Source organism: Candida dubliniensis, chromosome 5, assembly GCF_000026945.1.
Source record: "Candida dubliniensis CD36 chromosome 5, complete sequence".
Taxonomy (NCBI): domain Eukaryota; kingdom Fungi; phylum Ascomycota; class Pichiomycetes; order Serinales; family Debaryomycetaceae; genus Candida; species Candida dubliniensis.
In genome coordinates, this window is record NC_012864.1 from 337,251 (window position 1) to 364,922 (window position 27,672).

General features: G+C 31.8%; 16 protein-coding genes and 3 non-coding genes across 19 annotated transcripts; 12 read left to right on the forward strand and 7 right to left on the reverse strand. All coding sequences in view use genetic code 12, as the record gives it.

The window, feature by feature from the left end:
• Positions 1-278: 278 nt before the first annotated feature.
• Positions 279-1,094, forward strand: CD36_51260 (S-adenosyl-L-methionine (SAM)-dependent methyltransferase, putative; the record flags this gene model as incomplete). Its single annotated transcript, XM_002420385.1, has 1 exon — positions 279-1,094. One exon carries the CDS (start codon positions 279-281, stop codon positions 1,092-1,094), a length of 816 nt encoding a protein of 271 aa, XP_002420430.1.
• Positions 1,095-1,386: 292 nt separating this feature from the next.
• Positions 1,387-2,017, forward strand: CD36_51270 (ribosomal protein, mitochondrial precursor, large subunit, putative; the record flags this gene model as incomplete). The annotated part of the gene is made up of 2 exons (XM_002420386.1): positions 1,387-1,465; positions 1,554-2,017. 2 exons carry the CDS (start codon positions 1,387-1,389, stop codon positions 2,015-2,017), a joined length of 543 nt encoding a protein of 180 aa, XP_002420431.1.
• Positions 2,018-2,100: 83 nt separating this feature from the next.
• Positions 2,101-2,454, reverse strand: CD36_51280 (conserved hypothetical protein; the record flags this gene model as incomplete). Its single annotated transcript, XM_002420387.1, has 1 exon — positions 2,101-2,454. One exon carries the CDS (start codon positions 2,452-2,454, stop codon positions 2,101-2,103), a length of 354 nt encoding a protein of 117 aa, XP_002420432.1.
• Positions 2,455-3,114: 660 nt separating this feature from the next.
• Positions 3,115-3,390, forward strand: CD36_51290 (N-terminal acetyltransferase C complex subunit, putative; the record flags this gene model as incomplete). The annotated part of the gene is made up of 1 exon (XM_002420388.1): positions 3,115-3,390. The coding sequence occupies one exon, from the start codon at positions 3,115-3,117 to the stop codon at positions 3,388-3,390; it is 276 nt and encodes a 91-aa protein (XP_002420433.1).
• Positions 3,391-3,435: 45 nt separating this feature from the next.
• Positions 3,436-4,233, reverse strand: CD36_51300 (covalently-linked cell wall glycoprotein precursor, putative; the record flags this gene model as incomplete). The annotated part of the gene is made up of 1 exon (XM_002420389.1): positions 3,436-4,233. The coding sequence occupies one exon, from the start codon at positions 4,231-4,233 to the stop codon at positions 3,436-3,438; it is 798 nt and encodes a 265-aa protein (XP_002420434.1).
• A 742-nt stretch (positions 4,234-4,975) lies between these two features.
• CVB1 (vacuole biogenesis protein, putative) lies at positions 4,976-5,695 on the forward strand (the record flags this gene model as incomplete). Its single annotated transcript, XM_002420390.1, has 1 exon — positions 4,976-5,695. The coding sequence occupies one exon, from the start codon at positions 4,976-4,978 to the stop codon at positions 5,693-5,695; it is 720 nt and encodes a 239-aa protein (XP_002420435.1).
• A 246-nt stretch (positions 5,696-5,941) lies between these two features.
• Positions 5,942-6,013, reverse strand: tRNA-Gln (CTG). Its single transcript has one exon. It is a non-coding gene; the product is annotated as a tRNA-Gln (tRNA).
• A 500-nt stretch (positions 6,014-6,513) lies between these two features.
• Positions 6,514-7,998, reverse strand: CD36_51320 (RING finger domain-containing protein, putative; the record flags this gene model as incomplete). Its single annotated transcript, XM_002420391.1, has 1 exon — positions 6,514-7,998. One exon carries the CDS (start codon positions 7,996-7,998, stop codon positions 6,514-6,516), a length of 1,485 nt encoding a protein of 494 aa, XP_002420436.1.
• A 613-nt stretch (positions 7,999-8,611) lies between these two features.
• On the reverse strand, positions 8,612-8,707 carry tRNA-Glu (TTC). Its single transcript has one exon. It is a non-coding gene; the product is annotated as a tRNA-Glu (tRNA).
• A 13-nt stretch (positions 8,708-8,720) lies between these two features.
• tRNA-Glu (TTC) lies at positions 8,721-8,814 on the reverse strand. Its single transcript has one exon. It is a non-coding gene; the product is annotated as a tRNA-Glu (tRNA).
• Positions 8,815-9,022: 208 nt separating this feature from the next.
• On the forward strand, positions 9,023-10,444 carry CD36_51330 (uncharacterized zinc-finger protein, putative; the record flags this gene model as incomplete). Its single annotated transcript, XM_002420392.1, has 1 exon — positions 9,023-10,444. The coding sequence occupies one exon, from the start codon at positions 9,023-9,025 to the stop codon at positions 10,442-10,444; it is 1,422 nt and encodes a 473-aa protein (XP_002420437.1).
• Positions 10,445-10,779: 335 nt separating this feature from the next.
• On the forward strand, positions 10,780-11,820 carry CD36_51340 (HAP CCAAT-binding (Hap2/3/4/5) transcriptional modulator complex subunit, putative; the record flags this gene model as incomplete). The annotated part of the gene is made up of 1 exon (XM_002420393.1): positions 10,780-11,820. The coding sequence occupies one exon, from the start codon at positions 10,780-10,782 to the stop codon at positions 11,818-11,820; it is 1,041 nt and encodes a 346-aa protein (XP_002420438.1).
• A 914-nt stretch (positions 11,821-12,734) lies between these two features.
• Positions 12,735-13,370, forward strand: CD36_51350 (carboxypeptidase y inhibitor, putative; the record flags this gene model as incomplete). The annotated part of the gene is made up of 1 exon (XM_002420394.1): positions 12,735-13,370. One exon carries the CDS (start codon positions 12,735-12,737, stop codon positions 13,368-13,370), a length of 636 nt encoding a protein of 211 aa, XP_002420439.1.
• Positions 13,371-13,430: 60 nt separating this feature from the next.
• CD36_51360 (pre-mRNA splicing U4/U6aU5 tri-snRNP complex subunit, putative) lies at positions 13,431-13,877 on the reverse strand (the record flags this gene model as incomplete). Its single annotated transcript, XM_002420395.1, has 1 exon — positions 13,431-13,877. One exon carries the CDS (start codon positions 13,875-13,877, stop codon positions 13,431-13,433), a length of 447 nt encoding a protein of 148 aa, XP_002420440.1.
• Positions 13,878-14,632: 755 nt separating this feature from the next.
• On the forward strand, positions 14,633-14,989 carry CD36_51370 (thioredoxin, putative; the record flags this gene model as incomplete). The annotated part of the gene is made up of 1 exon (XM_002420396.1): positions 14,633-14,989. One exon carries the CDS (start codon positions 14,633-14,635, stop codon positions 14,987-14,989), a length of 357 nt encoding a protein of 118 aa, XP_002420441.1.
• Positions 14,990-15,312: 323 nt separating this feature from the next.
• CD36_51380 (dihydroorotase, putative) lies at positions 15,313-16,389 on the forward strand (the record flags this gene model as incomplete). The annotated part of the gene is made up of 1 exon (XM_002420397.1): positions 15,313-16,389. One exon carries the CDS (start codon positions 15,313-15,315, stop codon positions 16,387-16,389), a length of 1,077 nt encoding a protein of 358 aa, XP_002420442.1.
• A 2,333-nt stretch (positions 16,390-18,722) lies between these two features.
• Positions 18,723-20,327, forward strand: CD36_51390 (glycerophosphoinositol permease, putative; the record flags this gene model as incomplete). The annotated part of the gene is made up of 1 exon (XM_002420398.1): positions 18,723-20,327. The coding sequence occupies one exon, from the start codon at positions 18,723-18,725 to the stop codon at positions 20,325-20,327; it is 1,605 nt and encodes a 534-aa protein (XP_002420443.1).
• A 2,199-nt stretch (positions 20,328-22,526) lies between these two features.
• On the forward strand, positions 22,527-24,134 carry CD36_51400 (glycerophosphoinositol permease, putative; the record flags this gene model as incomplete). Its single annotated transcript, XM_002420399.1, has 1 exon — positions 22,527-24,134. The coding sequence occupies one exon, from the start codon at positions 22,527-22,529 to the stop codon at positions 24,132-24,134; it is 1,608 nt and encodes a 535-aa protein (XP_002420444.1).
• A 1,571-nt stretch (positions 24,135-25,705) lies between these two features.
• CD36_51410 (glycerophosphoinositol permease, putative) lies at positions 25,706-27,304 on the forward strand (the record flags this gene model as incomplete). Its single annotated transcript, XM_002420400.1, has 1 exon — positions 25,706-27,304. One exon carries the CDS (start codon positions 25,706-25,708, stop codon positions 27,302-27,304), a length of 1,599 nt encoding a protein of 532 aa, XP_002420445.1.
• Between the last annotated feature and the right edge of the window lie 368 nt (positions 27,305-27,672).

Genomic DNA, 27,672 nt, shown 5'->3' on the forward strand with positions numbered 1-27,672 from the left:
AGACCGTATTTTTCTTCTTCTTCCTTTTCACGTTTAGTAATGTTTTTTTTTTTAAAATTATATATGCCATTTTAATGTTATAATCAAGTTTTGTATTACTAATGTATATTCTCTTGGGTGTTAAATTGCACCCATATTCACATTTTTTTTTTTTTTTTTTTTTTTTTTTAGGCATCGCATCCAATTGGTAGGAAAATTTTAATTAAAGAAGTTCTGAGAATTGTTTTTTTTTTTTTTTTAAAAAAAACAACTGGTACAAAGTATAACCACCCTATACCATGTCAAGACCAGAAGAACTTGCTCCACCAGAAGTGTTTTATAATGATACTGAATCATTCAAATATACATCATCTACTCGTGTTCAACACATTCAAGCAAAAATGACATTACGAGCTTTAGAATTATTAAATCTCGAACAAGACTCATCACAATTCTTATTAGATATAGGATGTGGATCAGGATTATCTGGAGAAATCTTAACTGAAGAAGGATATAATTGGATTGGGATGGATATTTCTCCTAGTATGTTAGCTACTGGATTAGATAGAAATGTTGAAGGAGATTTATTTTTGGGTGATGTTGGTAATGGAATTCCATTTAGACCAGGAACATTTGATGCTGCCATATCTATATCAGTAATTCAATGGTTATGTAATGCAGATATATCAGGAATTGATCCTAAAAAAAGATTATTGAATTTTTTTAATAGTTTATATGCATCATTAAAACGAGGAGGGAAATTTGTTGCTCAATTTTATCCTAAAAATGATATCCAAACAGAAAATATTATGAATGCTGCTAAAATTGCTGGATTTGGTGGTGGATTAATAATAGATGATCCAGAATCTAAACGACATAAGAAATATTATTTGGTATTGACTGCTGGTATGGCAGAACGACAAATCAATTTAACTGGAGCAGAAATGGATTCTCCTATTGATGAAAAAACTAAATTATCAAATAAAAAAAGAAAAAGGATAATGGAAAGTAAAAAACAATTTATTAATAGAAAGAAAGAAATTATGAGGAAAAGAGGTAGGAAAGTTGCTGAAGATTCAAAATTTACTGGAAGGAAAAGACGTCCAAGATTTTAATCAAAAAAATTTTTTTTTTTTTTACTTTTTACTTTTTACATTTGGAATGGATTGATATATTGTATAAATGTTTTGTTATATATTTAATATAAGAAATGGATATTATTATTATTATTATTATGGCTGTAGTAAGATAGTAAGTCACGTGAATAAAATTTGTATAAGTTGAGAGAAAGATTTTAGGTTTTTTCTTCTTCTCCTCCTCCTCCTCTGGTCGATTTTGAAAAACTGGCTCAGAAAAAAAAAATTTCATTCAAAACCAGAACTTTTCTACAATATACCCATCAAAACAATGTTTGGATTAATAACGAAATCATTTGGTATAAAACCAGTCATACAACCCATAAGATCTTTCCATTATTTAAGAAAACGTAAGTACCAATAACACACAACTATTTATCAACCTTGTCAAGTACTAACATGTCCTTTTTTTTTTTTTTTTTTTTTTTTTTGCCTTAGAATTACCTACTGTATTTGAACCATTACCAAAAAGAAGAAATGGTGAAGGTGTAATGCCTTATTTACATAGACAATTGTTAGAAAAACATGATCCAACAGGTAAAAGACGAGCATTAGTTGAAAATAGTAAAACAGGATTACGTGCTGGTGATATTATTAAAGTCACTTATCTTGATAGATCTGATGTCACTGGTCGAGTCATTGGTATTAAAAGAGGGTTTTTAAATTTGGGTACTAATATATTAATTAGAACTAAATTAAATAAAGTTGGATCTGAATTGAGAATCCCAGTTTATAATCCAAATATTAGAAATATTGAAGTATTACATAAACCTACTAGATATATGCCAAGAGCTAAACATTTTTATATTAGAGAACATAAGAGATATGATGTTGATGATGTTGAAGCATTTGTTAAAAAACAATTTGGAGAAGGAAGAAAGAATACAAAATCTAAAAAATAGAACGACAAATGGGGAATGAGAAATATTCATGTAAATAGAATTGTTTATTAATATTAATTTTATCTCAAATTTTGTTATTTTTGTTATTTTTGTTGCTGTTGTAGTAATTGATTTAATTTATTGGAAAGTTCGTTTCCAAAACGGTTTTGAAAATCTATACTAATGGTTTGCATCAAAGCTTCAAATGTTTCAAATGATTCAAATGATTCAAATGATTTCTCAATTGTTCGTATTGTGGTAGTAGTTGTTATTTCATACCAACCTTTAAAACCAACAGTAACTTTGATATTTCGACCTTCATACGTGATTAATTGAATATAGTTGGAATTGGAATTGGACTTGATATCTGGTGTCACAATCAATTCACATTTTGGGAAAAATGACTTATATTCATGATAAATCGTCGTTAACTCCTCAATTTGTTGTTGAATTTCCATAATTTTGACATAATTTACTTAGAAGAGGAAACAAGTCTCCAAAAAAAAAAAAAAAGAAAAACAAGAAGTAGGTGTAAGTTTTTTTTTGAAAATGAAAACCTACCTCCCATCTCTTACTTACGTAGAATTTCAAGAAACAAACATTGTCTCCCATAAATATTTCAAGAGATATTCCTACAAATTAAAAAAAAAAAAACGAAACTTTAGCCCACTAATTTACTAAAGAAAATTGTTAAAACTGTAGTCACAACTGATTCCCAGTGTTCCATTATTTGAATGTGTCAACACCAGGCGCCCAGAAACGTGCTCCATTTAAGGTCTATCTACGCTTATATCCATTTGTGAACCTTCAAATCAACTTACCATTGAATAGAAAGTAAAGCTGATCTTTATATATAAAGGGTGGATCTGCGATTGATGTTAAAGAAAAGAAAAGAAAAGAAAAAAAGAAGAAGAACCCAAAAAAAAAAAAAAAAAAATTTCAATTGAAAAGTTTTCTTTAAATATATTTTACGATCAACAAATGTTTGGTCTCTGGTGCACTACAAATATTAGGAATTTTTTTTTTTTTTTTTTTTTTTCGTCAGTGTGTGGAAAATTTCTCCTACAACCAATTAAGTTGATTATTTAAAAACCCTAACAATATCTCCCATAACATCTATGTGTGCCTCGTTAACACCAGACAAATTCATAGGTGCTAACCTTCACGTCAAACTAAGTGATTCCAGAATCCTTGAAGGTATACTCACTGTCATTGATCCATTTGGTAACTTGCTCTTGTCAAATGTGTATGAAACTTCAATCGACAAATTAAATGATAAACAATTACACGTTAGAGAAATTGGTTTAGTCAGTGTACCTAGAGAAAGCATTGAAAATATCAAAGTTGACAGAAAAACACATAAAAGTATATTTGGAATGGAAAGAAGTAATTAATTGAATCAAATCTATATTGATTTTTCATTTACTTTATATTTTTTCTTATGGAATTTCTTCAAGTTTGTTCTTTTTGGGCTTGATTTTTTGATTCAAAATTAATGACCCCATTTTTAAATTATTAGCATTTTTAGAAATATTTTTCGGGATTTTTTTAATTCTTTTAACGTGTTGAATTTTGCGTGGTTTAGGATTATCAAATTTATCAAATGCATGTTGATTGGAATAATAATTAACCGGTCGTGTTATAATAACCCTTCTGACATTGCCAACGTTGGTTGGGTCTCGATATCGTTTAGGTACATTAACTGGTCTTCGAATCACAATGAAAGCGCCATTTTCATCGAGTTCATCGGTTTCTTCCCATTCACATGGTTCATTAGGGTTATAGAATTCATCTTCTGATTCATCAACAATTTCAGGTTCAGGGTTAATTACTTCACTTGGTAACGGGGTTATGGTTACTCTAGCTGGGAACTCGACCGTTTGTGTCACTTGCATTGCTGAACTGGTATATTCAGTTTTCATAGTGGTGTCGGAAATGGAAGAAACTTTTGGTTCTGGCGGCCAAATTGCTGGTGGAGGGATTGGATTGGTAATGGAAGGACGACCGTGTTCTAAACATGTTCCTATATAATGGTCTCTGGCACTTATAAACGTTCCAAATGGACATATATCGACAAGACAGCCAATTATCAAATCCTCATTGATACATATACATGTTAAATTTGCAGCGTCTTCAGGACAATCATGGGCAATTTCATTGATACAACTTAAAAAACAAGCTGGAGGTGTTGCAAAGATTGATTTAAGGAATACCAAAGTGACGACAAGTAAAAGCATGTCACTTTAATCTTATTTTGAGTTTAAAGAAATTACCGCTGAGATAAGGAAGAGAATCAAAACAAAGAAAAAAAAAAAAACAACACCTAAAAAGTGATCTTAGTTTTCCGAAACTTGTAATTTTGCAGCAAGGCCAAAGAGAGAGAGAGAAAGAAGAAAAAAAAAAAAAAAAGAGCAATATATATATGTGGTATTACTATACTTCTAATATTCGTCACTACGTGTATAGAGTAAAGCAAATAAGAGAGATTTTGTACGGTTTTGAATCTGTATTGATATAGTCATAATCTCGAAAATGTACTTTGTAGTTGAAACACTGATTGCATTTAATCTTGGTGTGTGAATCAATACTCTTAACTCTACAACCAACGTAAGTATATAGGGACTCTTCTAGTCTTCAATTCAGTTCTAACTTATGAATTCTAATTTCAAATTCTAAAAATAACTGTAGGCTAAAGACTAGTCCAAATAAAGACTAGTCCAAATCAACGCCTCTATTTTAGTAGGACGTGTATTTTTGTGCAAAAAAAGAACAATCTATTGATCACAATTAGACAAAAGGAAAAAAAAAAAAAATCAAAACAAACTTGGAAGGAAGAAGGAAGAAGGAAGAAAGGAAAAAAAAAAAAAAAAAAAAATTCAATTTCAACAATATACAACTTGATCATATTCCAACTGTTATTATTTATTACTATTATTTCTTTTTTTTTTTTTTTTTTTTCATCTTAATATAGTATCACCCATGCAAGGAAGTTACAATAACAATGGTCTACCAAGACCCTACTATATGAAACCATCAAAGAAAAAACTGTCACCGTATTCTAATTTGAAAGAACCAATTGTATATTTTAATACTCCAAAAAGAAAATTAATGGGATATATAATAATGTTCAGTTTAATTGGGATATTAATGTGGTGGATCTCTCAAGATTTCAAGGGGAAATCTGAAATTGAATATGAACTAGTTAAGAATGAAAAGTCAGGTGAAAAGAATACTCATATTGATCTTAAAAACAGTGCTAATTTGGACAAGATTGTGAATGCTGTTGGATCCAAAGCAGACAAAGAAAGTGAAAATCTCGATTTAGCTGAAAATTTGTCAGAAGGATCTAAAGGACAAAAAGGAATTGGTGTAGCTGAAGCCCCTAAAGGGGGGATAGCTAATGAGGCTCCAGTTGTTGGCAATGATGAAGAAGAATTGGTTGGTACAGGTAAAAGTGGACAAAAACAACAAAAGGCTGAAGGAAATCCAAAGGGTAAAGGGTACAAAGCGTCTATTGGTAAGGCAAATGATAAAGATTCCACTGGTGCTGCTCCTGCTGCTGCTGCTGGTGCTGCTGCTGCTGGTGCTGATAGCCCCAATGGAAAAGAAGATCCTGCTCCTGACGTTGAAGACACTGCCGCTGCTGCGAGACTATCCAATGAAGACAAAGTTCAACAGATTATAAAAGATACCGCATGATCCAAAGAATTCGTTATTCTTTATTATCATTTATAGATCTTTTCTTTTCTTCATATGTAACGACCCTACTTTATTTACTGCATTTTTACTAAATAGATATTAAATTCAAACAATAAATATATTTTTTTTAAAAAAAAAAAAAGAAAAAAAAAGAAAGAAAGCATTTGGGATGAAAGTGAAAAGTTCTTAACGAATTTCTGGTAAAAAAAAATAGAGTTTATAAAAAAAAAAACAAAAAAACACTATAGGTCCAACTGGGAATCGAACCCAGGTTACCGGAATCAGAAACCGATGTGATCGCCACTACACTATTGGACCACTAAAACACCTGTGTTTGACGCCTATAAAGTATAGTACTTGGCTAATCAACTTATCTAAATATTGCAAATACTTTGAAGTTTGTATTATTATTGACATAAATAATGGTTAATAAGTATGGAAACGCTTGAAAACATAAAGGAGTGCGCATAAATAGTTTGAGCGGTGTTGTTTAGTGGTTAACGAAAGTCTATTAAAAGTTAATGTTTGGTACGACTTTATTTCTTCGAATGTGCTTTACCAGTCTGAAGAACAAAAAAAAAAACGTAACAAATGAATCTTTTATATATCTATATAATAATGTAACGTCTAGGTGAATAAGAGAAGTATCCAAATAGATCTTTACATTCAAGATTTTATCAATTGTTCTTTTTTTTTTTTGGATTAATTTTGCAATTTATTGAACCAAAAAAAAAAAAAAAACACCCCCCAAATATTCACCCAAAATAAACATAACATTTTATTATTAAACCAAATATACATTTTATAATTTATTTAAATTACATGATAATACATTTCTCACCGGTATTAGCATTCTTTCTCAATTCATTGTATCTTTCTTTATCCCTCTCTCGTAATTTCTCCTTAACCTCGCGTGGGAAATATTTCTTCATTAATTCCATTGATTCCAAGTCCAAATTAGAACTATCAGCATACAATATAGCATTTTCTTTTCTACACAAGGGACAGCTTGTTTTATCATCTTGCTTCATTTTGACTAAGCATCGAACGCAAAATAAATGTCCACAGGACAAACGAATTGGCTTATACGCTATATTCATACAGATAGGACATGAATAATCATCCAATTGTGGTATCACCTTGATGACCGATTCCTGAATAATATAACAAATTGATTGGGCCAAAGATGTCCCACTCATGAAAATATGATCGTTGGAAATCAATTTTGGGAAAGTTTTCTGAATTCCCAATGAAGTTTGTTTATCAAATTTTTTTAAAATCTTTCGTAAAGCTTCATTGTTGATTGTTTGAAATTGTAAAATCTTTAACAAATGATAATTCATTTCCAAAAACTGATTAAATGTTTCTAAACTTTGCTTCTTCTTGAATTGAGTCATAATACCTGATTTCTTCAAGTTGGTGACAAATAAATCCAAATTCAGTTTGATTTGTTCACTACTTTTCTGTTGAGATGATAAAGCAGTTTCATTATATTTGAAATAAACTTCCGAGTCAAGATACACTTTAAACAATTCTCTCCATTTATATAATTCTGACTGCTTTAGCTTTAATTCATTGACATATTTGGCTATTTTTTTAACCTCCTCAATTATCTTTGATTCTTCCAGTTGGGTCAATGAATCCAAACTGGTAAGTTCATCGTTTAACATATCGAAAAACTTGGAATCGGAATTTAACATGATGAATATTTCGTGCTTTTTATGGTGATCTTCGGGGGATAATAGTGCTTCGTCTATATTAGTGTTGGAACTATCAACAACTTTTATAGTTGGTGAAGTAGGAGGAGATGCCATACGTGATGCTGGTGGTGATAATGACCCTTCTCTACTGGTCACAATTTGCAAGTCTCCTCCATCATCTTCTTTCAATTCAATAATCTTATCTTCCTCGTATTCAGTATCAGTATCATTCAATAAGGCTTCGATTTTCAGTTTCAACTCCTTTCCTAACTCTACTATGTGATCCTTGGTGTAATCTTCAGTGGAATAATCCAATGTAATCTTTAGCATTGGCTTTATGTTATGAGCATCTGTAGAGGTCTTGCTTAATATGTATTCTGCAATAATAGGATTGTTGGGATTAGTTTCTTGTTCATTTACTTCCACCACTTTGTCATTTAACAATATTTTCAAAGTGTTTTTCTGTAGTCCTAAAAATTCTAATTCATTTACAACCTTATTGATACATTTCTTCAATGCTTTATACTGAATGGCTGCCTCGACCCATTCTTGTGGAATCTCATCCTCCTCTAAGGTTCGCTCTAATGTCTTAGCAAACTTCATTTTGGAGTCCTATGTCTCAAATCATAACCTACCAACTGATCTTGGCAAAGGAATAATAGTCTGCTCGAATGCCAATACTTTTGAATCAACTAATGGAATACAAATAACTGGGTGGCAAATTGACAAAAATAGAGAAGACTATTTTTACAGGTGGGTTTAGTTATGCTGTTATTCTTTTATTTTTTTTTTTTTTTTTTCTTAGAAGGGATGGGGATGGCTTTATTATAATCAATACAGCCCTTCGTTTCCATTTCTTGAGTCTATTTTTTTTTTTTTTTCGTAGATAGATTCAAAAAGAAATTTTTTAACCTTTTCGGAACTAACCTAGAACTGTGCCCAACAAACATTTACAGTATTAGGTGTTTGAATTAATTCCATTGTTGAGGCGATTCCTACAGATTCCATGCAATATGATACCAAAAAAAAAAAAAAAAAAAGCCATCATCGAATAACACGTGGTATAAACCCCATACCTACCTACCTACCCACTCATCAAAAAAAGAATCAACAATGAAAAACCATACAATAACTAATACTAGACTTTGACCGATATCTTTGTTCACATCTACATCCGCCACAAATTATATAAAGTTGAAAAGCAAAAAAAAATAAACTCCAATACGGGGAATCGAACCCCGGTCTGCTCGGAACTCTAAGCTCTTTTAAAGAATTTGAAAGCGAACCGTGATAGCCACTACACTATATCGGATTAAAGAAAACAACTCCAATGCGGGGAATCGAACCCCGGTTTGCTCGGCGCTCTGTTCCTAAGAAAGAAATGAAAGCGAACCGTGATAGCCACTACACTACATCGGAAAATTGTTGATAAAAAATCAACCAAAAAAATAAAACCAGATATATATATATATATAATTAATCTCTTGTGAGCTTAGTTTTTCCAATTAAGAAAGTCCATCAAATCAACGAAAAAGAAAAAAAAAAAAAAAAAAAAAAAAGAACGAGAAAATTATGAGGGGATCTTGGTACAAATACTTCTTTCAACAACTCGTCAAACACCAATAATATGACTCAAGATATATCGGAGAAAATTGAAGTGATATCGATAAATGATTCACAACCAGAGGACCCAAGTCCAGTAGTTCCACATGAACGTCAAGTTGTTGATTGTGTAATTGAAATTTGGAAAGAAGATCCAGCAACAGAGTCATTGGGAATGAGCAAATTGCATGCGTTAGTCAAACAAAAACATCCTAACTGGTCGGTTTCGGAAAAACGTGTCAGAGCTTTGTTGAAACAATTTGGATTGGCTTTCAATAATCAAGAACAATTTACATATGCCAAAGAGATTACATCTGTCATGACTCCTGATATTGAGTTACCTGCAAATGTTCATATTATCATGACCTCAAAGCGTGGGAAAGGTTTATATGCTAAAAGAGATATTGCAAAAGGCGATTTGATTTGGTCTGAAGAGCCACTTTTTTTCATCCCTCCTTTGGCAAATGTGAATTTAATGAAAACTGCTTCAGCTTGTACTTACTGTGGGAAATTATTGAAACGACCTGAATCTGCTACTGTTTTAAAAGGTTTGGATTGTAATGTTTGTTCTGAAGTATGGTGCTCTATTAAATGTAAACAATTAGACGGTAATTTGCATTCTTTATTAAAGCATAATCTATATAATCCAGGCACTAAAAAACACAAGCTCATTGACGCCGAAGCATTTTTAGAATTGCAAGATTATTGTTTGGAAGAACAATGGAATGCCCTTTATGCAATTACATTGATCTACGCCAACTGTGTCACTGACAAACTGGGTGTTAAGCAAAAACAATTCAATGCTATGGCTAGAGTCTCACAAGATGTTCGATACAAGGCATTAAATTCTTCTGCTGGTACGTTTGACAGTTTAAATGGTGGTGCTTTGTTTGTGCAAGAACAACAGGAGCATTTATGGAAAATAGGGTATGAGAAATTCCTTAGAGTATTCCCCAAAAAACCAGTTGAATACCGTGAATTTTTATTTATGATGGGTACATATAACATCAACAATTTAGACTCGAATGTGTTTTTGACCCAATCTCATTTAAATCACAATTGTGCCCCCACTACTTCAGTGGAAACGGAACTCGACCGTACTGCTGGGTTGAAAGTTTTTGCAGCTAAAGATATCAAAAGCGGTGAGGAATTGACCACCACCTATGTCAACCCTAGCCATACAGTTCATCAAAGACAGAGAGAGTTGCGTGTTAATTGGGGGTTTATTTGTGCTTGTGGTAAATGTAAAGACGATTTGAAACAAAATGAACGTCGTAAATCCTCCCACAATCAACAACAAAATGCAAGTAATATCAGAAACATGTTGAAAGAAGCAAAAGATGCAGTAGGCGAAGAAGGGATTGAATTGGAAATACCGACTGAGTTTAATGGAGAAAGAAGAAAATCAGTTAGATTTGATGAAAAAGTAGTCGCAGTAAAGGAATAAGAAGGAAGATTTAGATGATTAACATGATATTGTCTTATTATTATAACCTGCAATCTCTAACGTATAGATCGAAATGATAAAACTATTTAGAGTACATAATAACATATACAAGCAAAACAAGTATCTTTTATTGAAAAAAAAAAAAAAAAAAAAGAAAAAAAAAATGCGACAACGGAAAGGTTGTTGAAAATTTTTCGTTGATACTTATAACGTAGAAGAAAACAAAAAAAAACAAAAAACAATACACTCTACCAAGTTCCGTGAACAAGCATTCAACTAAGACGAAGAAATACGGGACAACAAAAATAAAAGAGACAAAAAAAAAACCCAGAACAATGAACGAAGACCCACAGTCTGAAATTATGGAAAGATACAATGAGTCAGCTTATTTGAGAGAAGATCAGCTTTCACAGTTTGACCAGAATAATATTGTGGTTAAGGAAGAACAAACACACATACAAGACCACCATCCGTCAGAACTGGGATCACATCCTGATGAATTGCAAGATCAAGGTATACATACTGTCATAGATGAACACGAAGACCAAGTGAGTACTCAAAATATAGTGGATGAAGAAGAGTTACTAGCAGCACAAGCAGCAGCAGAGGCAGCAGCAGCAGCCCAACAACAACAACCTGGCGACGTTTTCAACAATGTTGCTCAAGGGTTATCAGGGAAACATCGAGATATGATGATGCAATATTGGCAAGAGACTATAAATTCAATAGAGCACGATGAACACGATTTCAAAAACCATCAGTTACCCTTAGCGAGAATAAAAAAAGTAATGAAGACCGACGAAGATGTGCGAATGATCAGTGCTGAAGCTCCGATATTATTTGCCAAAGGTTGCGACGTGTTTATCACTGAATTGACAATGAGAGCATGGATACACGCAGAAGAAAACAAAAGAAGGACATTACAGAAATCAGATATCGCAGCTGCTTTGACCAAGAGTGATATGTTTGATTTTCTAATTGACGTTGTTCCAAGAGAAGAGGAGAAACCCAAAAAATCCAATAATAGTCTGTCGAGGTCGGACACTTATGTAAATACTCAACAATCCCCACAGATACCAGAAGTAGAGGAAGAGGTCCCCAACATGCTTACACAAGATGTCAAGAATTCGCATCTGGATGCATTGCAACAACAAATATTACAAGATCAATTATTACAGCAACAGCTACAACAGGAAGTTCAACAGCAGTTGCAACAGGAAGTCCAACGTCAATTACAGGAGGACGTATCACCATCAGGTCCTCAACAAGGTTCACAACAAGAAGAAGATATTACAAATGGGGTAGATAATTCAAACGGTCATAATGATGAAACTACTACTTATCAGAATTTTAACGGTTATCAAAACAATTATTAGAGGTTTATTTTGTTTTATTTTATTTTATGTTTATGTTTTTTTTTTTATTCTTTATTCTTTGATTCTTAAAATAATGTTTGATTTTTGTAATATTAGTTTGTTCCTAGAGTTTTTTTTTTTTTTCAATTTACATGTACTATAAGTTCTTATTTGTAAAATTAGGTCTAGTATTTCTCTTAATTGGATTTGTTGGTGTTATCGGATCCATTCGGATATTAGTGGAAGAATATATAAGAAGTGGGGCGACAATCGTGTCCCACGCAAAATCTCTAGCAAAGGGAAATGGACTGGGGGGGGAGAAAAGGAGGAGAGGTAATTACTTAATCAATTTCATCTTTGAGCCACATTAGCAAGTATTCGTGGGGAATGGAAATTCTTGTAACCATTCTTTATTGGTTCAATTTATGCTTCCTTTGTTTATGCTAAATCAGTCAGTATTTGTAAGAATTGATAAATAACTGTTGATTTTTCTTTATCTTTTACTTCTACTTTTATTTTTTATTTTTTTTTCACTACTGCCAATACTATTGTTTCAAACAGTATTTTTTGATTTGTCTCCTGTTTTGTTTTGTGGGTTCTATTCATTTTTTTTTTTTTTTTTTTCCCACTTATACAGTCAAGTTTGCTCTCGTTTTTTCCACCCACCCCCCCTTCCCCCACCTCAGTTATATCCCCAAGCAATTATAACATTCCAGGTAGTTTTATTTATAATCCCACAAAAAAATAATAAAATTTGCCTTTCCAAAATTGTTCTTTTTTTTATACTGATGTTTAATAGATCAATTTGCATATCTAGAAGCCCACTATTACGATCTAGGACTATACTATCAAGAACTTTTGTTACTAATACAACACATAGATTATCTTACAGGCTCAAACAACGCAACCCTTCTACAATTTTCAAGCAATCAGCAATGACTTTAATTACCATTTCTCAATCTTTGGACGAAGCTTACACCAAGCACAAAGTTATCCCTGAAGTTGTTGATCAATTTGATACTCAAGGTTTGTTATCAATTGAATACGGCCCAACTGAATTGGTCACTTTGGGTAACACTCTTTCGGTTGAAGGTACACAAGACGTTCCAAAAATTCAATTGACTCTTAACTCACCAACTCAAGATGGTAAGATTGAATCAATTAGTGAAAATGACAAGTTTATCCTTGTTATGACTGACCCAGATGCTCCTTCAAACAGTGATCATAAATGGTCAGAATACTTGCACTGGTTAGTAACAGATTTGAAATTGCCACACACCAAGAATGAAGATGGCGAACCCGAGATCAGTCATTTTATTGACGTCAAAGAAGGAAGAGAATTGGTTCCATATATGGGTCCAGGCCCACCACCAAAGACTGGAAAACATCGTTACGTATTCTTATTGTATAAACAAGATCCAAATGTTGGTGAATTGACTGCTCCAAAAGATAGACCAAACTGGGGTACTGGTGTACCAAGCAGTGGTGTCAAAGATTGGATTGAAAAGAATGCACCAAATTCAAAATTATTAAGTGTCAACTTCTTCTTTGCTCAAAATGAAGACAATTAAAACAAATGTATATATATTATGTGTATATTTTTTTTTTTTTTGAATAAACAAGAAAACTCTTTATATATCTTTAGCTGAACGACTATAATCTTTTGGACTCATTACTAAACCTTTACCTTTTCTTGCTCCTCGGTATATTGTCTCTATAATATCAATCATCTCTTGTTTATCATAAATCATAAAGTTCAACTTGTTGTTATTCCCCGTACCAAAATCACACATCATATGTTTATTTCGATAAAAAAACATTATTGTAAATGGTTCTAGTGGATTTTGATCTAATTCATACATTTGATTGAAATCAGGAACTTTGTCTAAATTAACTAAATATACAACAGCAAAATTTTTGATTTTTTCGGATATGGAAAATAGAATTTCATCCATTAACATGCACTGAGTTTCTTCTTCACGACCAAATCTTATAACAACTACTCTATCATCTTCAGAAAGAATCGCTTGGTCAACGTGCCATGCTGTCTTTAAATGTGGGAGAAATACTGAGCCCATGTATTTTATTTTTTTTTTAATTAAGGGGATAGCAGAAAAAGGGGGAAGAAGAAGGAGAAGGAGAAGGAGAAGGAGAAGGAGAAGGAGAAGGAGAATGGGGTAGGGGATAGTAAATATGTATGTAGAAAAAGAAGGGATGGAGGGATAGGAGGTTTAGGACGGAGATGTTAAACACAGCTTTGATTTTTTTTTTTTTTTTTTCAAGTGTTTATTTTTTTCTTTCACTCACACCAACTCATCAAGCTAATGATCATTGTATCACAGAAGCTCACAGTAACTCTTCATAGGTTATAATATATGTCATTTGATGGAGAATTTGCATAGAAATAACTTGATGAGAATAAGAACCATTTAGTATAAGTCTACAAATTCCTGTAGCTTGTGATTGTTATTATTGAAATAATGGCCATCAAAAAAGAAATACCATTTTACACTTTTTCACCACACTATCCCCGTTGCTGTTAACCCTGCATTATTTGACTTTTACATTTGCTCAACAATGCTATAATTAGCACTTGTAGTTCTAGAAGTATAACTAGCAACAGTCAGTGGGTGAGATCCTTCGATGGCTTTGACTTTAGTCAGCATGAATATACTTCTAAGGGATGTGGAGCATAAATAGAATGATATAAAAAGACCAACAGAATCATTTCATTATTTTGATATACCTTTCTTGCTTTCTTTCTTTCTTTCTTTCTTTCTTTCTTTCTTTCTTTCTTTCACTATTACTAATAATTCTTAATTCATTTTCAAAAATGTTGCAAAATATTGAAACCAAACAACAATTTTCTTCTGCTTTACAAAACAAGGATGATATGATTGTTCTTGATTTTTTCGATGAATGTTCACATTGTAGTGACTTGAATGATAAATTGGATGAATTCTCCAATATGTATGGAGCTCAAAATATCCGATTTTATAAAGTAAACATTGAAGAAGATAGAGAATTGGCTGAAGATTATAAGGTATCTTCCATTCCTACCACTTTATTTTTCAAAAAGGGCAAAGTTTTTGATAAAGTTGTTGGTCCAGAACCAAATGAAATCAAGAAAGTTCTTGACAAGAATTTATTGGGCTGGTCAGGTCGTCCACTGCATTCAACTAAAACATGAATTGGATGGAAGAAAAGATTTTGCAGAAGAGCTGTCACAAGGGGGTGGGGGGGAGAGGGGTTGAATATTTGCTTTCTAACTCGGTAGCTATTGTATAGTGCTTATTCTCTCTTTTTTTTTTATATATATTTATATGTGTGTTGTATTTCTCTAATGTATATTTCTTTCAATTTATGATATCGTTCTCAGTTTTTGCGTTCTGAGATTTCTCCAGTTTTTTTTTTTTTGGAAGGAGAGGTCGAAATAGAAAAAGGAAGAAAATTTTTTTTTTTTTTTTCCCTTTATCAAACTCGTCAGTTCAGATCAAACCAACTGTTCCAACAATGTCTGAAATTGAATTAGGTATAACTGCTGATATGCATGTTCATCTTCGTGATGGCAACATGTGTGAATTAATTACTCCTACTGTTAGAACAGGAGGTGTTGCCATCTCTTATGTTATGCCAAATTTGGTTCCTCCAATTACAACGAAACAACAAGTTATTGATTATCACAATAAACTTTCTGAATTAGCTCCTCAAACCACCTTTTTAATGTCATTTTATCTTAGTAAAGATTTAACTCCGGAATTAATTGAAGAATGTGCCGATTTAATACATGGTGTTAAATGTTACCCAGCAGGAGTTACCACCAATTCCAAATATGGTGTTGATCCTAATGATTTTTCCGCATTTTATCCATTATTTGAAACCATGCAAAAGCACGGAATAGTTTTAAACATTCATGGTGAAAAACCCGGTACTAGTGAAGAAGATGAAATCAATGTAATTAATGCTGAACCAAAATTTTTACCAGCTTTAAAAAAATTACATGATGATTTCCCACGTTTGAAAATCATTTTAGAACATTGTACTACTAGTGATGCAGTTGAAACTATTCGTGAATTGAATTCCAATTATAAACCAGGAGATGAATTATTTGTTGGTGCTACAATTACTGCTCATCATTTATTTTTGATCATTGACAATTGGGCAGGAAACCCAATTAATTTTTGCAAACCAGTTGCCAAGTTTCAAAAAGATAGGAAAGCACTTGTTGATGCTGCAACTAGTGGAGAACCATGGTTTTTCTTTGGTTCTGATAGTGCACCACATCCTATTCATGCAAAACAAACCCATGTTGGCGTATGTGCTGGTGTTTTCACTCAAAGCCATGCTATTGGTTATGTTGCCGAGATTTTCGATAAAGCCAACAAATTGGAGAATTTAAAGAAATTTGTTAGTGATAATGGTATTAACTTTTATGGATTATCAAATGAGATTTTGAATAAGCATAAGAATGAGTCAGTTTGGTTGGTTAAAAGAGATAATAAAGTCCCAGAAATTATTGGAAATAGTAACGTTGAAGTTGTTCCTTTCAAGGCTGGAGAAACTTTGAAGTATGCCATTGAATGGAGATGAAGATGTATACTGTACTAAGGATAGAAAAATATACACCATCATGTAAATATTAATACAAGTTCAGTCTATTCTTGCCCGTACAAGCTTTTAGTATGGTAACCCCGTCAAACCGCAATTCCTACAGTAAAATTATTTTATAGTTCATTCGTATTAAACCATTTGCATGATCTATGTGTATTGTCTTGTTGTTGTGGTCGCTCGTGTGTCAATTCATTAAGACAGGCTTATTTTCTGGTCGATATTCTCCAAGAAAAAGGAGAAACAATAGACTTGATTCTGCCGTACCCCACGTGTCATTTGTTATTCCTTGGCTCAACATAAGGTTTCTAATCACGTATTCCCCGTTACACCACTAGTTCCAACATTATAAACTTTAATCGTATGGGTTTGATGAATTCTGTAATGTCATTGCAGTTGTAATTAAGGTCTAGAGACATTCTGTTTGAAAGGCTCTACTAAAAACCTATAGTCAAGGCGTCTTCATAAGATAAACTTTTAAATACTACCGTAATATCAAGAACATTAATGAATCCATTGTAAGCCCACGTGTGTGATACAGTACATGTGTAAACGGGCAGGTTACATACATATCGATTGCAACACCGGATCAAATATAATATGATGAAATGAGCGCATTTGCGCAAATTTTTTTTTCGGTCTATTGTAATTGATCTTCAAGATCTATCTTTTGCAATAATATGTGGTTAGGAAAAACATGGGCCAACCTTCTAAAAGAACAAAGGTGGGTGGGTTGGGTAACTTTAAAGTTATCGGAGTCTTGAAACTATTGTAAACTTTATTCTTTACTTGTGGCACAAACAAATAGTATTTGCAAAAAAAAAAAAAAAAAAAAGATCCCACAAAGGTTACATTGATTAGAGGAAAAGAAAAAGGTACTTACTGTCCCCCCCCCGAGAATTCCATCATCAAGAACTTCATTATATTCTTGATAATTTACACAAACTTGTTTTTTTTTGTCGTCACAATTTGATTATTATTATAAGTATGGTTATTATTTTCATATAATATATGTAATTGTTATCTATCCTTGGGCCACGCCCCTCTCTAAAATACTTTGATTGAGAGAAACTACTACGACTTTGGGTATACTTGTAATGTAAATATGGTGTAGGTACAGCTTCATCACCTGACCACTAATAGTAGTTTACATGTTGAAATGAAAGTGAGAAAGCTGTGATCATATGGAACTAATTAACCGAGTAAATTTACAATGGAGCAACATTTAACGAGTATTCGGAAAAATTCATTGTCGTTGAGAAAAGACAAAAAAAAAAAAAAAACACAACTAATGGAGACTCGACATTATCTTCAAATCCAATTAACTAGTATTAATTCACAAACCATTAATTTATTTAATTCGTTTTGTGCAAATATAGTTCGGCAAACTCTTGTGACTACATACACGAGGTTTCTCTAATCTAATTTTTGTTTTGTTTTTTTGTCTGGGGGAATGAATATCTTCCTTAATTGTTTAGGCTGCAAAAAGAATAATTAAACTTTTTTTTTTTTTTTTTTTCAATAGCGTCAGACAGGCAAATTATTAAGCAAACGCGCAATTCCAAAAAAAAAAATGCTATCTTTATCCCCAATGTAACATCAACAAGTAATGATGATGATGATGAAGAAGATGATGATGATGTGTTTAGATTGAATCTCCGGTTTATCAATACTACAAAAAAAATAAATTAAAATCATAATAGAAACGTTTTTTTCTTTGGGGGGGGGGGCTTAATTCAACTTTTAGGATTTATGATGAAGTTCAGAAATTCTCCATTTTTTCAATCCAAGCTCTATATTGCCCAGTTTATCAAAAGTGTTCATAGCTTAAATCTAGAGTATAGAAGATAACGAATACTTGCATAATCTATTCCCATATATTAACAATTCCAATCATTAAACTTTACCATAAACAGTTAAACAAAACTTAAAAAGCTATAATATTTTTTTCTTGGTATTTGAAACCCAAGAAAAAAAAAAAAAAAAAAACAAGAGAAGTAAAATTACAACAATCGAAAACTATTAACTAACATCAAATGCAATCTTTCCAACACATGTAACACGGTTTTCATCTAATTATTATCAACAATTCCAAATTTATGAGTTATGTACGAATGTTTAAAATCCTTATTCTTCTTCCTCTTTTTTTTTTTAAAAAAAGAGACATATAAATATGACAGTTGATATCCTACTATCTTGAATTTTTTTTTTTTTTTTTTTTTTTTTTCATTTTCAATTTCATTTCAAACTTTCCCATTACCTCCCCTCCTCCCAAAAAATCCACAAAAAACTTTAGAACAATCAATAATAACAAAATGGCTTCTAGAGATTTACCTCATTCATTTAATGAGCTTGCCTTTGGATGGTCTAAACATCTTAAAGAAGAAATCATTGTTAATAAAAATTCTCAACAATTAGTTGATGAAGATTTCCAACCTGATGAAGATATCACTAAAGAAACTAAAGTCAAATTTGATAATTTATGGCCAGCATTTGCTTCAGGAGCTGGGTTATTTGCTGATGGTTATGTCAATAATTCTATTGGTATTGTTTTAGCTTGTTTGAAAATTCTTTATGGTGATGAATTTACAAAATCAAATGCTATTAGTAATATTGGATCAATTGGATTTGTTGGTACTGTTGTTGGACAATTAAGTTTTGGTTATATTTCTGATAGAATTGCTAGAAAAGGAGGAATGATGACAGCTAATATTATGTTGATTGTTTTCACTTTATTATGTGCTGTAGGATCTTGGGGTACTACTATTCAAGGGTTTTTCGCTTGTCTTACAGTTTGGAGATTTTGTTTAGGTGTTGCCATTGGTGCTGAATATCCAACTTCTTCAGTTATTGCTTCGGAATTTGCTAATCAATTACCTTCTGGTAAAAGAAATAGATATTTCATTTGGTTTACAGGGTTTATGATTGATTTTGGATTTGTGGTTTCTGCTTTTGTTCCCTTTGTGTTATTATGGATTTTTACTGAAAAACATTTACGAGCATTATGGAGAGTTTCTATTGGATTAGGAGCCATTCTTCCAACAGCTTTATTTTTCATTAGATTGAAAATGAAAGATTCAAGTTCATTTGAAAAATTACATATGAAAAATGTTAGATATAGAGATTATCCTTGGTGGTTAATTGTTAAATTTTATTGGTTTAGATTGACTATTGTTTCAATGATTTGGTTCATTTATAATTTTTCAGTTTATTCATTTGGTACTTTTAATGCCATTATTTTGGGTCAAATTATTCCTGATGCCCCATTATGGCAACAATGGGGATGGTCAGTCGTTTTCAATTTATTTTATATTCCAGGTTCATTCCTTGGTGCCTTTTCTGCTGATTACCTTGGTCCAAGATTGACATTAGCCATTGGGGTTGGATTACAAGGAATTATTGGATTTATCATGTCTTCTTGCTTGAATGGATTAAGAAAACAAGTTGCAGCATTCACTGTTGTTTTCGGTATATTTGCCACATTAGGTGAATTTGGTCCTGGTGGTAACATTGGATTATTAGCTTCTAAAACATCTGCTACTCCAATTAGAGGTCAATATTATGGTATTGCTGCTGCTATGGGTAAAATTGGTGCTTTTGTTGGAACATGGATTTTCCCCGCCATCCAAAGAAGATACGCTAGTAAAACTAACCCAGATTTGGAATTACAGGTTCCATTTTATCTTTCCTCAGGGTTATGTATTTTCAGTGCCTTATTGACATTCTTTTTGTGTCCTCATGTTGGACAAGATGCCATTAATAGAGAAGATAAAGAGTTTGTTGATTACTTACAAAAGAATGGATTTGATATTAGTAAATTAGGTGAAGACACCAGTTCTGTTGAAATTGATGTTGTGAAAGATACAGATTCAGCTGAAAAAATTAGTGAAACTATCGATGTTGGTCAAAAATTAGCTTAAACACCAACAATGTTTGATTATAATAATACGTTTTACTTTCATTTCTTATCGGGACTTTATAGTTTGTTTTTTTTTCCTTCCTTCTTATCTGTTTAATTATTAATAGCCATTTTTCGAGTAGTTGCGGGAAGATTGTGATATACGATATACATATTCATTGTTTTGTCAAGTGTTGAATAACGATCAGCCACTACAATGTATAATCTATTAAATATTTAATACGTAAATGATGTTAAAAAACAAAAAAAATGGTTGTAGTTATTGTATTTGCTATTTCATTGTTTTTAGTGAATGAACTAAAGAAAGTGGGGTTGATCCGGGTAAATGGATCTTACACTTTTAACTCTTTTAGGGAATATTCTTTTTTTATTTTTATTTTTATTTTTATTTTTTTTTTGGGCCCTGAGACACAATAAGGACAAAAACAATTTAAGACAAATTGCAGAATCACACTAATGATGATTAAGGCTATAAAGATTGATGAGACAAAAATAACGAGTTGCAAAAAAAAAAAAAAAACGTTTCATCCATGAGAAGTTGATAGTAGTAAATGTGTTTAGTACAAGATGATAGATTTGATAGTCGTCACCTGATGTTTTTCCACAGGATTTATTGTCTATGCTCAATATTTACATCAAAGCCTACATTAAAATGTACAACAATAGGGGAGGGAAGAAAAAAAAAAAAAAATGCAGTCCATAGAAGGTACTAGAAAAAAAAAATATCGGGGTTTGTACTACAAATCATACATTGGGTTTTGCATCTAGGAACTAATATCCATGGAACGAGATGAGAGTGTAAGTAAGTAAATACCAATGCCGTATAACTTGATGTTGTACCAACGATATTTCGGTTGTAAAAATATGCAAAGCTATTGCCGACAGTAAGTCACATCATTGAAAAAATATAATCACGCTACCAATGTTAATACGGCATTTAATATCAAGAAAATATAACCAAATAGAGAGAGGAATAGTAATGGCTTCTATTGTTGAAAGAATCATATCCTAGAAATATCTAATTCCCACAGACTATAGTCTCCAAGAAATATACTTTGTGTTTGACGTATTTATTATGTTTTTTTGGCCAAGACAAAAAGAAATTAGGGTTTTTTTTTTTTTTTTTTTGATAGGTTTAAAAGTTTTAGATCAATAATACTCGGTTAGGTCCCCCCCCCCCCTTCAAAGTTTGTATTATGGTAGAACCTTTTCTTTTCTACTTGACTTGAATTGATTGCTTAAGTGGTTCAAATGCAGTTAATTAATTAATTAATTCTTATGCATTCAAAAATCGTAGCCCACGTTTCTCTCGCAATTTTAGTTCTTCATTAGTTTTAGCAATTCATACATACTTACATACATACATACATTAAATTACTCTGCTTTGGGTTTTGTGATTCTTCTTTCTTTCCCTTCATTATTAATATCATGTGCCACATGGCTTTTTTTTAAAAAAAAGCTACAAACAATAAAGAAGGAAAAGATAGATTTGGTTCAAAAAGCTTATATTGATTTGACCAAAGTTTGGGTTAATGATAGTGTGACCAACTATACTTTCAACTCTTTTTTTCCTTAAACAAATGTGTAATGTGAATGTATTGACCAACTACCAAATAATATTATTTGTTGTCTTATCTTATCTTATCTTATCGTGATGATAAATGTTTGCTATTTAATCTGCTCAGCAAGAATTTTGTATTAGTATGAGGAGGATGAGGAGGAGGAGGAGGAGGAGAAACAAACCACGGAAAAAAAAAAAAATAGTGCATAAGGGTATGTGTTACGGCAAAACAACAACAATAAAAGATTGAAAATGGTGTAAAATGTATGCCTAATATGTCACCTTCTTAATTCCCAATTCCAAATATACAATCATTAATTAAATCAGAAACTCTTTTTGTGCATTTGTCATCCCTCCCTCCCTCCCAAAAAAAAAAAAAAAAAAATGAATTCAATATAAATAGACCAACTAATTCCCTTCCTCAAATCATAAATTCACATTTCCTATTCTTTCATGTACTTAATATAAATTTATTTATCAACTTCAACTTTCCATTTATCTTGTAAGTTAAGTTTCACTTTTCATTTCATATTTTCATATTTTCAAATTTATCTTATCTTTCTTTTTTATATCACACACACACACACACACATACATACCCCATATATTTATTTTGAAACTTCTACTGACTTTACAAATATGTCTACTAGAGATTTACCCCATAGTTTTTCCGAGTTAAGTTTTGGTTGGGTGAGAAGAATACGTGCTGAATTTACCATTGGGAAGAGTAAAGAACAATTACTTGCTGAAGATTATCATTCTACTGATGATGATGATTCAGAAGTAGTTACATCAGTTAAAGCAAATAGTTTATGGCCAGCATTTGCTTCAGGAGCTGGATTATTTTCTGATGGTTATGTGAATAATTCTATTAGTACAGTACTTTTTTGTTTGAAAAAAATCTATCCTGATGAAATAACCAAATCAAATGCCATTAATAATATTGCATCAATAGCTTTTGTTGGTACCGTTGTTGGACAATTAGGGTTTGGATATATTTCTGATAGAATTGCTAGAAAAGGAGGTATGATGACAGCAAATATTATGTTGATTTTTTTCACATTAATGTGCGCTGTAGGATCTTGGGGTGTTACTGTCCAAGGATTCTTTGCTTGTCTTACAGTTTGGAGATTTTTCTTGGGTGTAGCCATTGGTGCAGAATATCCAACTTCTTCAGTTATTGCATCTGAATTTGCTAATCAATTACCACCAGGTAAAAGAAATAGATATTTTAGTTGGTTCACCAATGCCATGATTGATTCGGGGTTTGTTGTTTCAGCTTTTGTTCCATTTGTTTTGATTTGGATTTTCACAGAAAAACATTTACGAGCATTATGGAGAGTGGCCATTGGATTAGGGGTTATTCCTCCTTTATCATTATTTTTCATGCGTTTAAAAATGAAAAATTCATCTTCATTCCAAAAATTACATATGAAAAACGTTAGATATAGAGATTATCCTTGGTGGTTAATTGTTAAATTTTATTGGTTTAGATTGACTATTGTTTCATTGATTTGGTTTATTTATGATTTTTCTGCTTATTCATTTGGAAATTTCAATACTATTATCATTGGAGAAATCATTCCTGAGGCACCAATTTGGAAACAATGGGGTTGGTCAATTGTTTTCAATTTATTTTATATCCCTGGTGCTTTCTTAGGAGCAATCTCAGCCGATTACATTGGTCCAAGATTAACTTTAGCTCTTGGTGTTGGTATACAAGGTATCATTGGTATTGCTATGTCTGCTTGTTTGAATAGTTTGAAGAAACATATTGCTGGGTTTGTCGTTGTATTTGGTATCTTTACTACATTTGGAGAATTTGGCCCTGGTGATAATATTGGATTATTGGCATCGAAAACATCGGCTACAGCTATTAGAGGTCAATATTATGGTATTGCTGCAGCAATTGGTAAAATTGGGGCATTCGTTGGTACTTGGGTATTCCCAGCTATTCAGAGTAAATATGCAAATAATTCCAACCCAGATTTGCAATTACAAGTTCCATTCTATATTAGTTCTGCATTATGTCTTTTCAGTGCATGTTTGGCAATCTTTTTCTGTCCTCAAGTTGGTCAAGACGCTATTTATAAAGAAGATCATGATTTTGTTCAATATTTGAGTAACAATGGATTTGATATCAATATGTTGGGTGAAGGTGGTGATGTTCGTGAAATCTGTCATGAATCAGATTCACTTGAAAAAGGTAAGAGAGATGATTTCCAAGTTGACAATAATTCTCTTTAATAATTTCAAGTTTGCATAATACAGTATTTATTAATCTCATTTAACGGGACACTTATATATATATATATATGTATATAGTTTAGAGCATATTAATGTATAAAATTCATTTTTTTTAAAGGGGCAAGAGATGCAAATTTTTGTAGATTGTATACTTTGTGCAGGTAAAAGATTATCAAGATATTTATTGATCTTTCTCTACGACAGTTTCATTGTTTTTTATTTTTTTCGACTAAAGTCAATTTTACAATAAGTTATTGAAAACGTGGATTAATTGTTGAAAAGAATCTTGGCTAAAATTTCGGTTCTTTGTTTGTTATAAAGCACAACAGTTAAATATATCATGCAAAGAATAAAACAGTCCTTGGTACTTTGCGCAGATGCGTTTTTTTTGTTTGAATATTGTAATTACAAAAATAGATAACTCTATTGATTTGCAAGCTAAACCCACGTTCCACCGAATTATACCACAAAGAGATCATTACAGAATTCGATATGATATCGTACAGTTTTAAAATGCGTTTGATTACGATACGGTTTATCAATTTTTCCTTTCAATTATGTTTTACAAATTTATGGAACTTTCAAAAATAAATTTGCAATTTTGAGCAGACTAATAAAACACATCCATCTATACATATAAATAACTATAAACGCACGGTTATGTAAACTTTTGGTATAAGAAAACTATTTATTAAATTGGACTCGTCGGGTGGGTGGGTTTATATGGTTGCGAAATCTGGCCAGCTTTTTTTTTTTTTTTTTCCGGTATGGTGAATTGACGCAGGACGTAACCAATACCAAGAAAAGAAACGTGGAAATTTAAAGTGTTAAACGGCCCCAAGTAAGAAAAAACCAAGAAAAAAAAAAAAAAAAAAATAAGAAACACAGTTGTTCTATCAACATGTGGAACATCCCCCTGAAATAACAGAATATTTTCTTGTCATAACTTGACAGATATGTGTGGTACTAGATATTGGTGATAATTGATACAACCCATAATCAAATAAATTGGTTTTGTTCAATTAGGTTAACTTTGACATTAGTAGCCGAAATCTTAAAGTTCAAACAACAAAAAAGATAACATATTAATTCAACCAACTCATTAATATTCTTTTTCTTTTTGGGCCCACGTTTTTAGTTTCAAACCAATTGTTAGAAAAATGATAAATTTAAATTCGGAAATCAGACAATAACCTATATTGGAAATAATGTTTGTACGGCTTCCCATACTGATATATTGATAAGACTGTTAGATTACTAGCCTTTGTTTGTCTCTAAATTAACCCTTCTAGCACTTTTGTTTAATTTAATCTTTTTGTGATAATAAGGTTTCACTTTCAATTTTTACTTAATATTTGAGCCGAAAGTATCATTAACGTTGATAATAAAAGAATAATTTTTTTTTTTTTTTTGGGACTTTCAATGAATATTCAATTTAACCTAAGGGGGGGGTGGTAGAATATAAATTGGGATTCAAATTCCTTATATATATTTTTATATTTTTACAATTTTTTTTTTTAACCAAACAAAGCCTGATTTAATAATCATTACATATAACTACTACCCTCAGAATGGCTACTAGAGATTTACCTCATTCAGTTGGAGATTTTTGTTTTGGTTGGGTTGATCAAATTCGTAATGAAATCACTTTAGGTAAAAGTCAAGATCAATTAATAAAGGAAGATTTAATTGAAGATGATGAAACAGTTGAAACTAAAGTTGAAGTTAAAAATTTATGGCCAGCATTTGCTTCAGGAGCAGGATTATTTTCTGATGGTTATGTTAATGCTGGTATTAGTACGGTATTATCATGTTTGAAAAAAATATATGGTGATGAATTCACTAAATCTAATGCCATGAATAATATTGGATCAATTGGATTTGTTGGTACTGTTGTTGGTCAATTAAGTTTTGGTTATATTTCGGATAATTTCGATAGGAAAACTGGTATGTTAACTGCTAATGTAATGTTAATATTTTTTACATTAATGTGTGCTGTAGCATCTTGGGGGACTACAGTTCAAGGGTTTTTCGCTTGTCTTACAGTTTGGAGATTCTTTTTAGGTATTGCTATAGGGGCAGAATATCCAACTTCTTCAGTTATTGCTTCAGAATTTGCTAATCAATTACCTTCAGGGCATAGAAATAGATATTTCAGTTGGTTCACCAATGCTATGATTGATTTTGGATTTGTAGTTGCCGCATTTGTTCCATTGGTTTTATTATGGATTTTCACTCCTCATCATTTAAGAGCCGTATGGAGATTAAGTATTGTATTAGGGGTGATCCCACCATTAATTTTATTTTTCATTCGTTTAAAAATGGATAATTCTAAATCATTCAAGAAAATGAATATGAAAAGAGTCAATTATAGTAATTATCCTTGGTGGTTGATAATTAAATTCTATTGGTTCCGTTTGACAGTTGTTTCTTTGATTTGGTTTATTTATGATTTTTCCGTGTATTCATTCGGAACTTTCAACACTATCATTATTGGCGAAGTTATACCAAATGGAACTCTTTATGAAAATTGGGGGTGGTCAGTTGTTTTCAATTTGTTTTATATGCCAGGAGCATTTCTTGGTGCCTTTGTAGGTGATTATCTTGGACCAAGATTAACTTTGGCAATTGGAGTTGGTGCTCAAGGAATTATTGGTATTGCCATGTCGGCATGTTTGAAAAGCTTGAAAAAACATATAGCTGGATTCGTGGTTGTTTTCGGTATTTTTTCAACGTTTGGTGAATTTGGACCAGGTAATAATACAGGATTACTAGCATCAAAAACTTGTGCTTCATCAATTAGAGGTCAATATTACGGTATTGCTGCGGCAATTGGTAAAATTGGTGCCTTTGTTGGGACTTGGGTATTCCCAGCAATTCAAAAACATTATGCATATAATGATGATTTATCTTTACAAGTACCATTTTATGTCAGTTCTGCCTTGTGTCTTTTCAGTGCATTTTTAACTATTTTCTTTGTTCCACCAGTTGGTCAAGATGCTATTAATAAGGAAGATAGATTGTTCAAAGAATATTTAGAAGAAAACGGGTTTGATATAAGATTATTAGGTGATAGTGGTGTTGTTACTCAATATCAAGAAGATGAAGATATTGGTGTAATTTCTGATGAGAAAGATGATACTGTTAAAGTACAACAGAAAAATGTATAACAGATACTACAAGGGGGAGGTAGGAGGGGTTGGAATTGTCAGGTCTAGATATTTTGGATTTGTTTTAAGTTGTCTTTATATAAATATAATAGATTTAATTATTACTTTACTTTACTTTACTGTAGATAAAGTGTTAATTGTATGCCGAAGGATGGAATTGTATTTTGCAACAGAAGGCTGTAAAGTAATTATGTCCTACAACCGGTAGAGTATCTGCATATGAGTTGCCTGGTACTACTACCATTTGCCTCATACCTTTACAATGCACCCCCTATTTCTTTTATAAGATAATCTTGGTACAACATTTCCTTTGTCCTGATTGGAACTACACGTAAGATTAATGCTTCGTAACTTGGAATATTTGAATT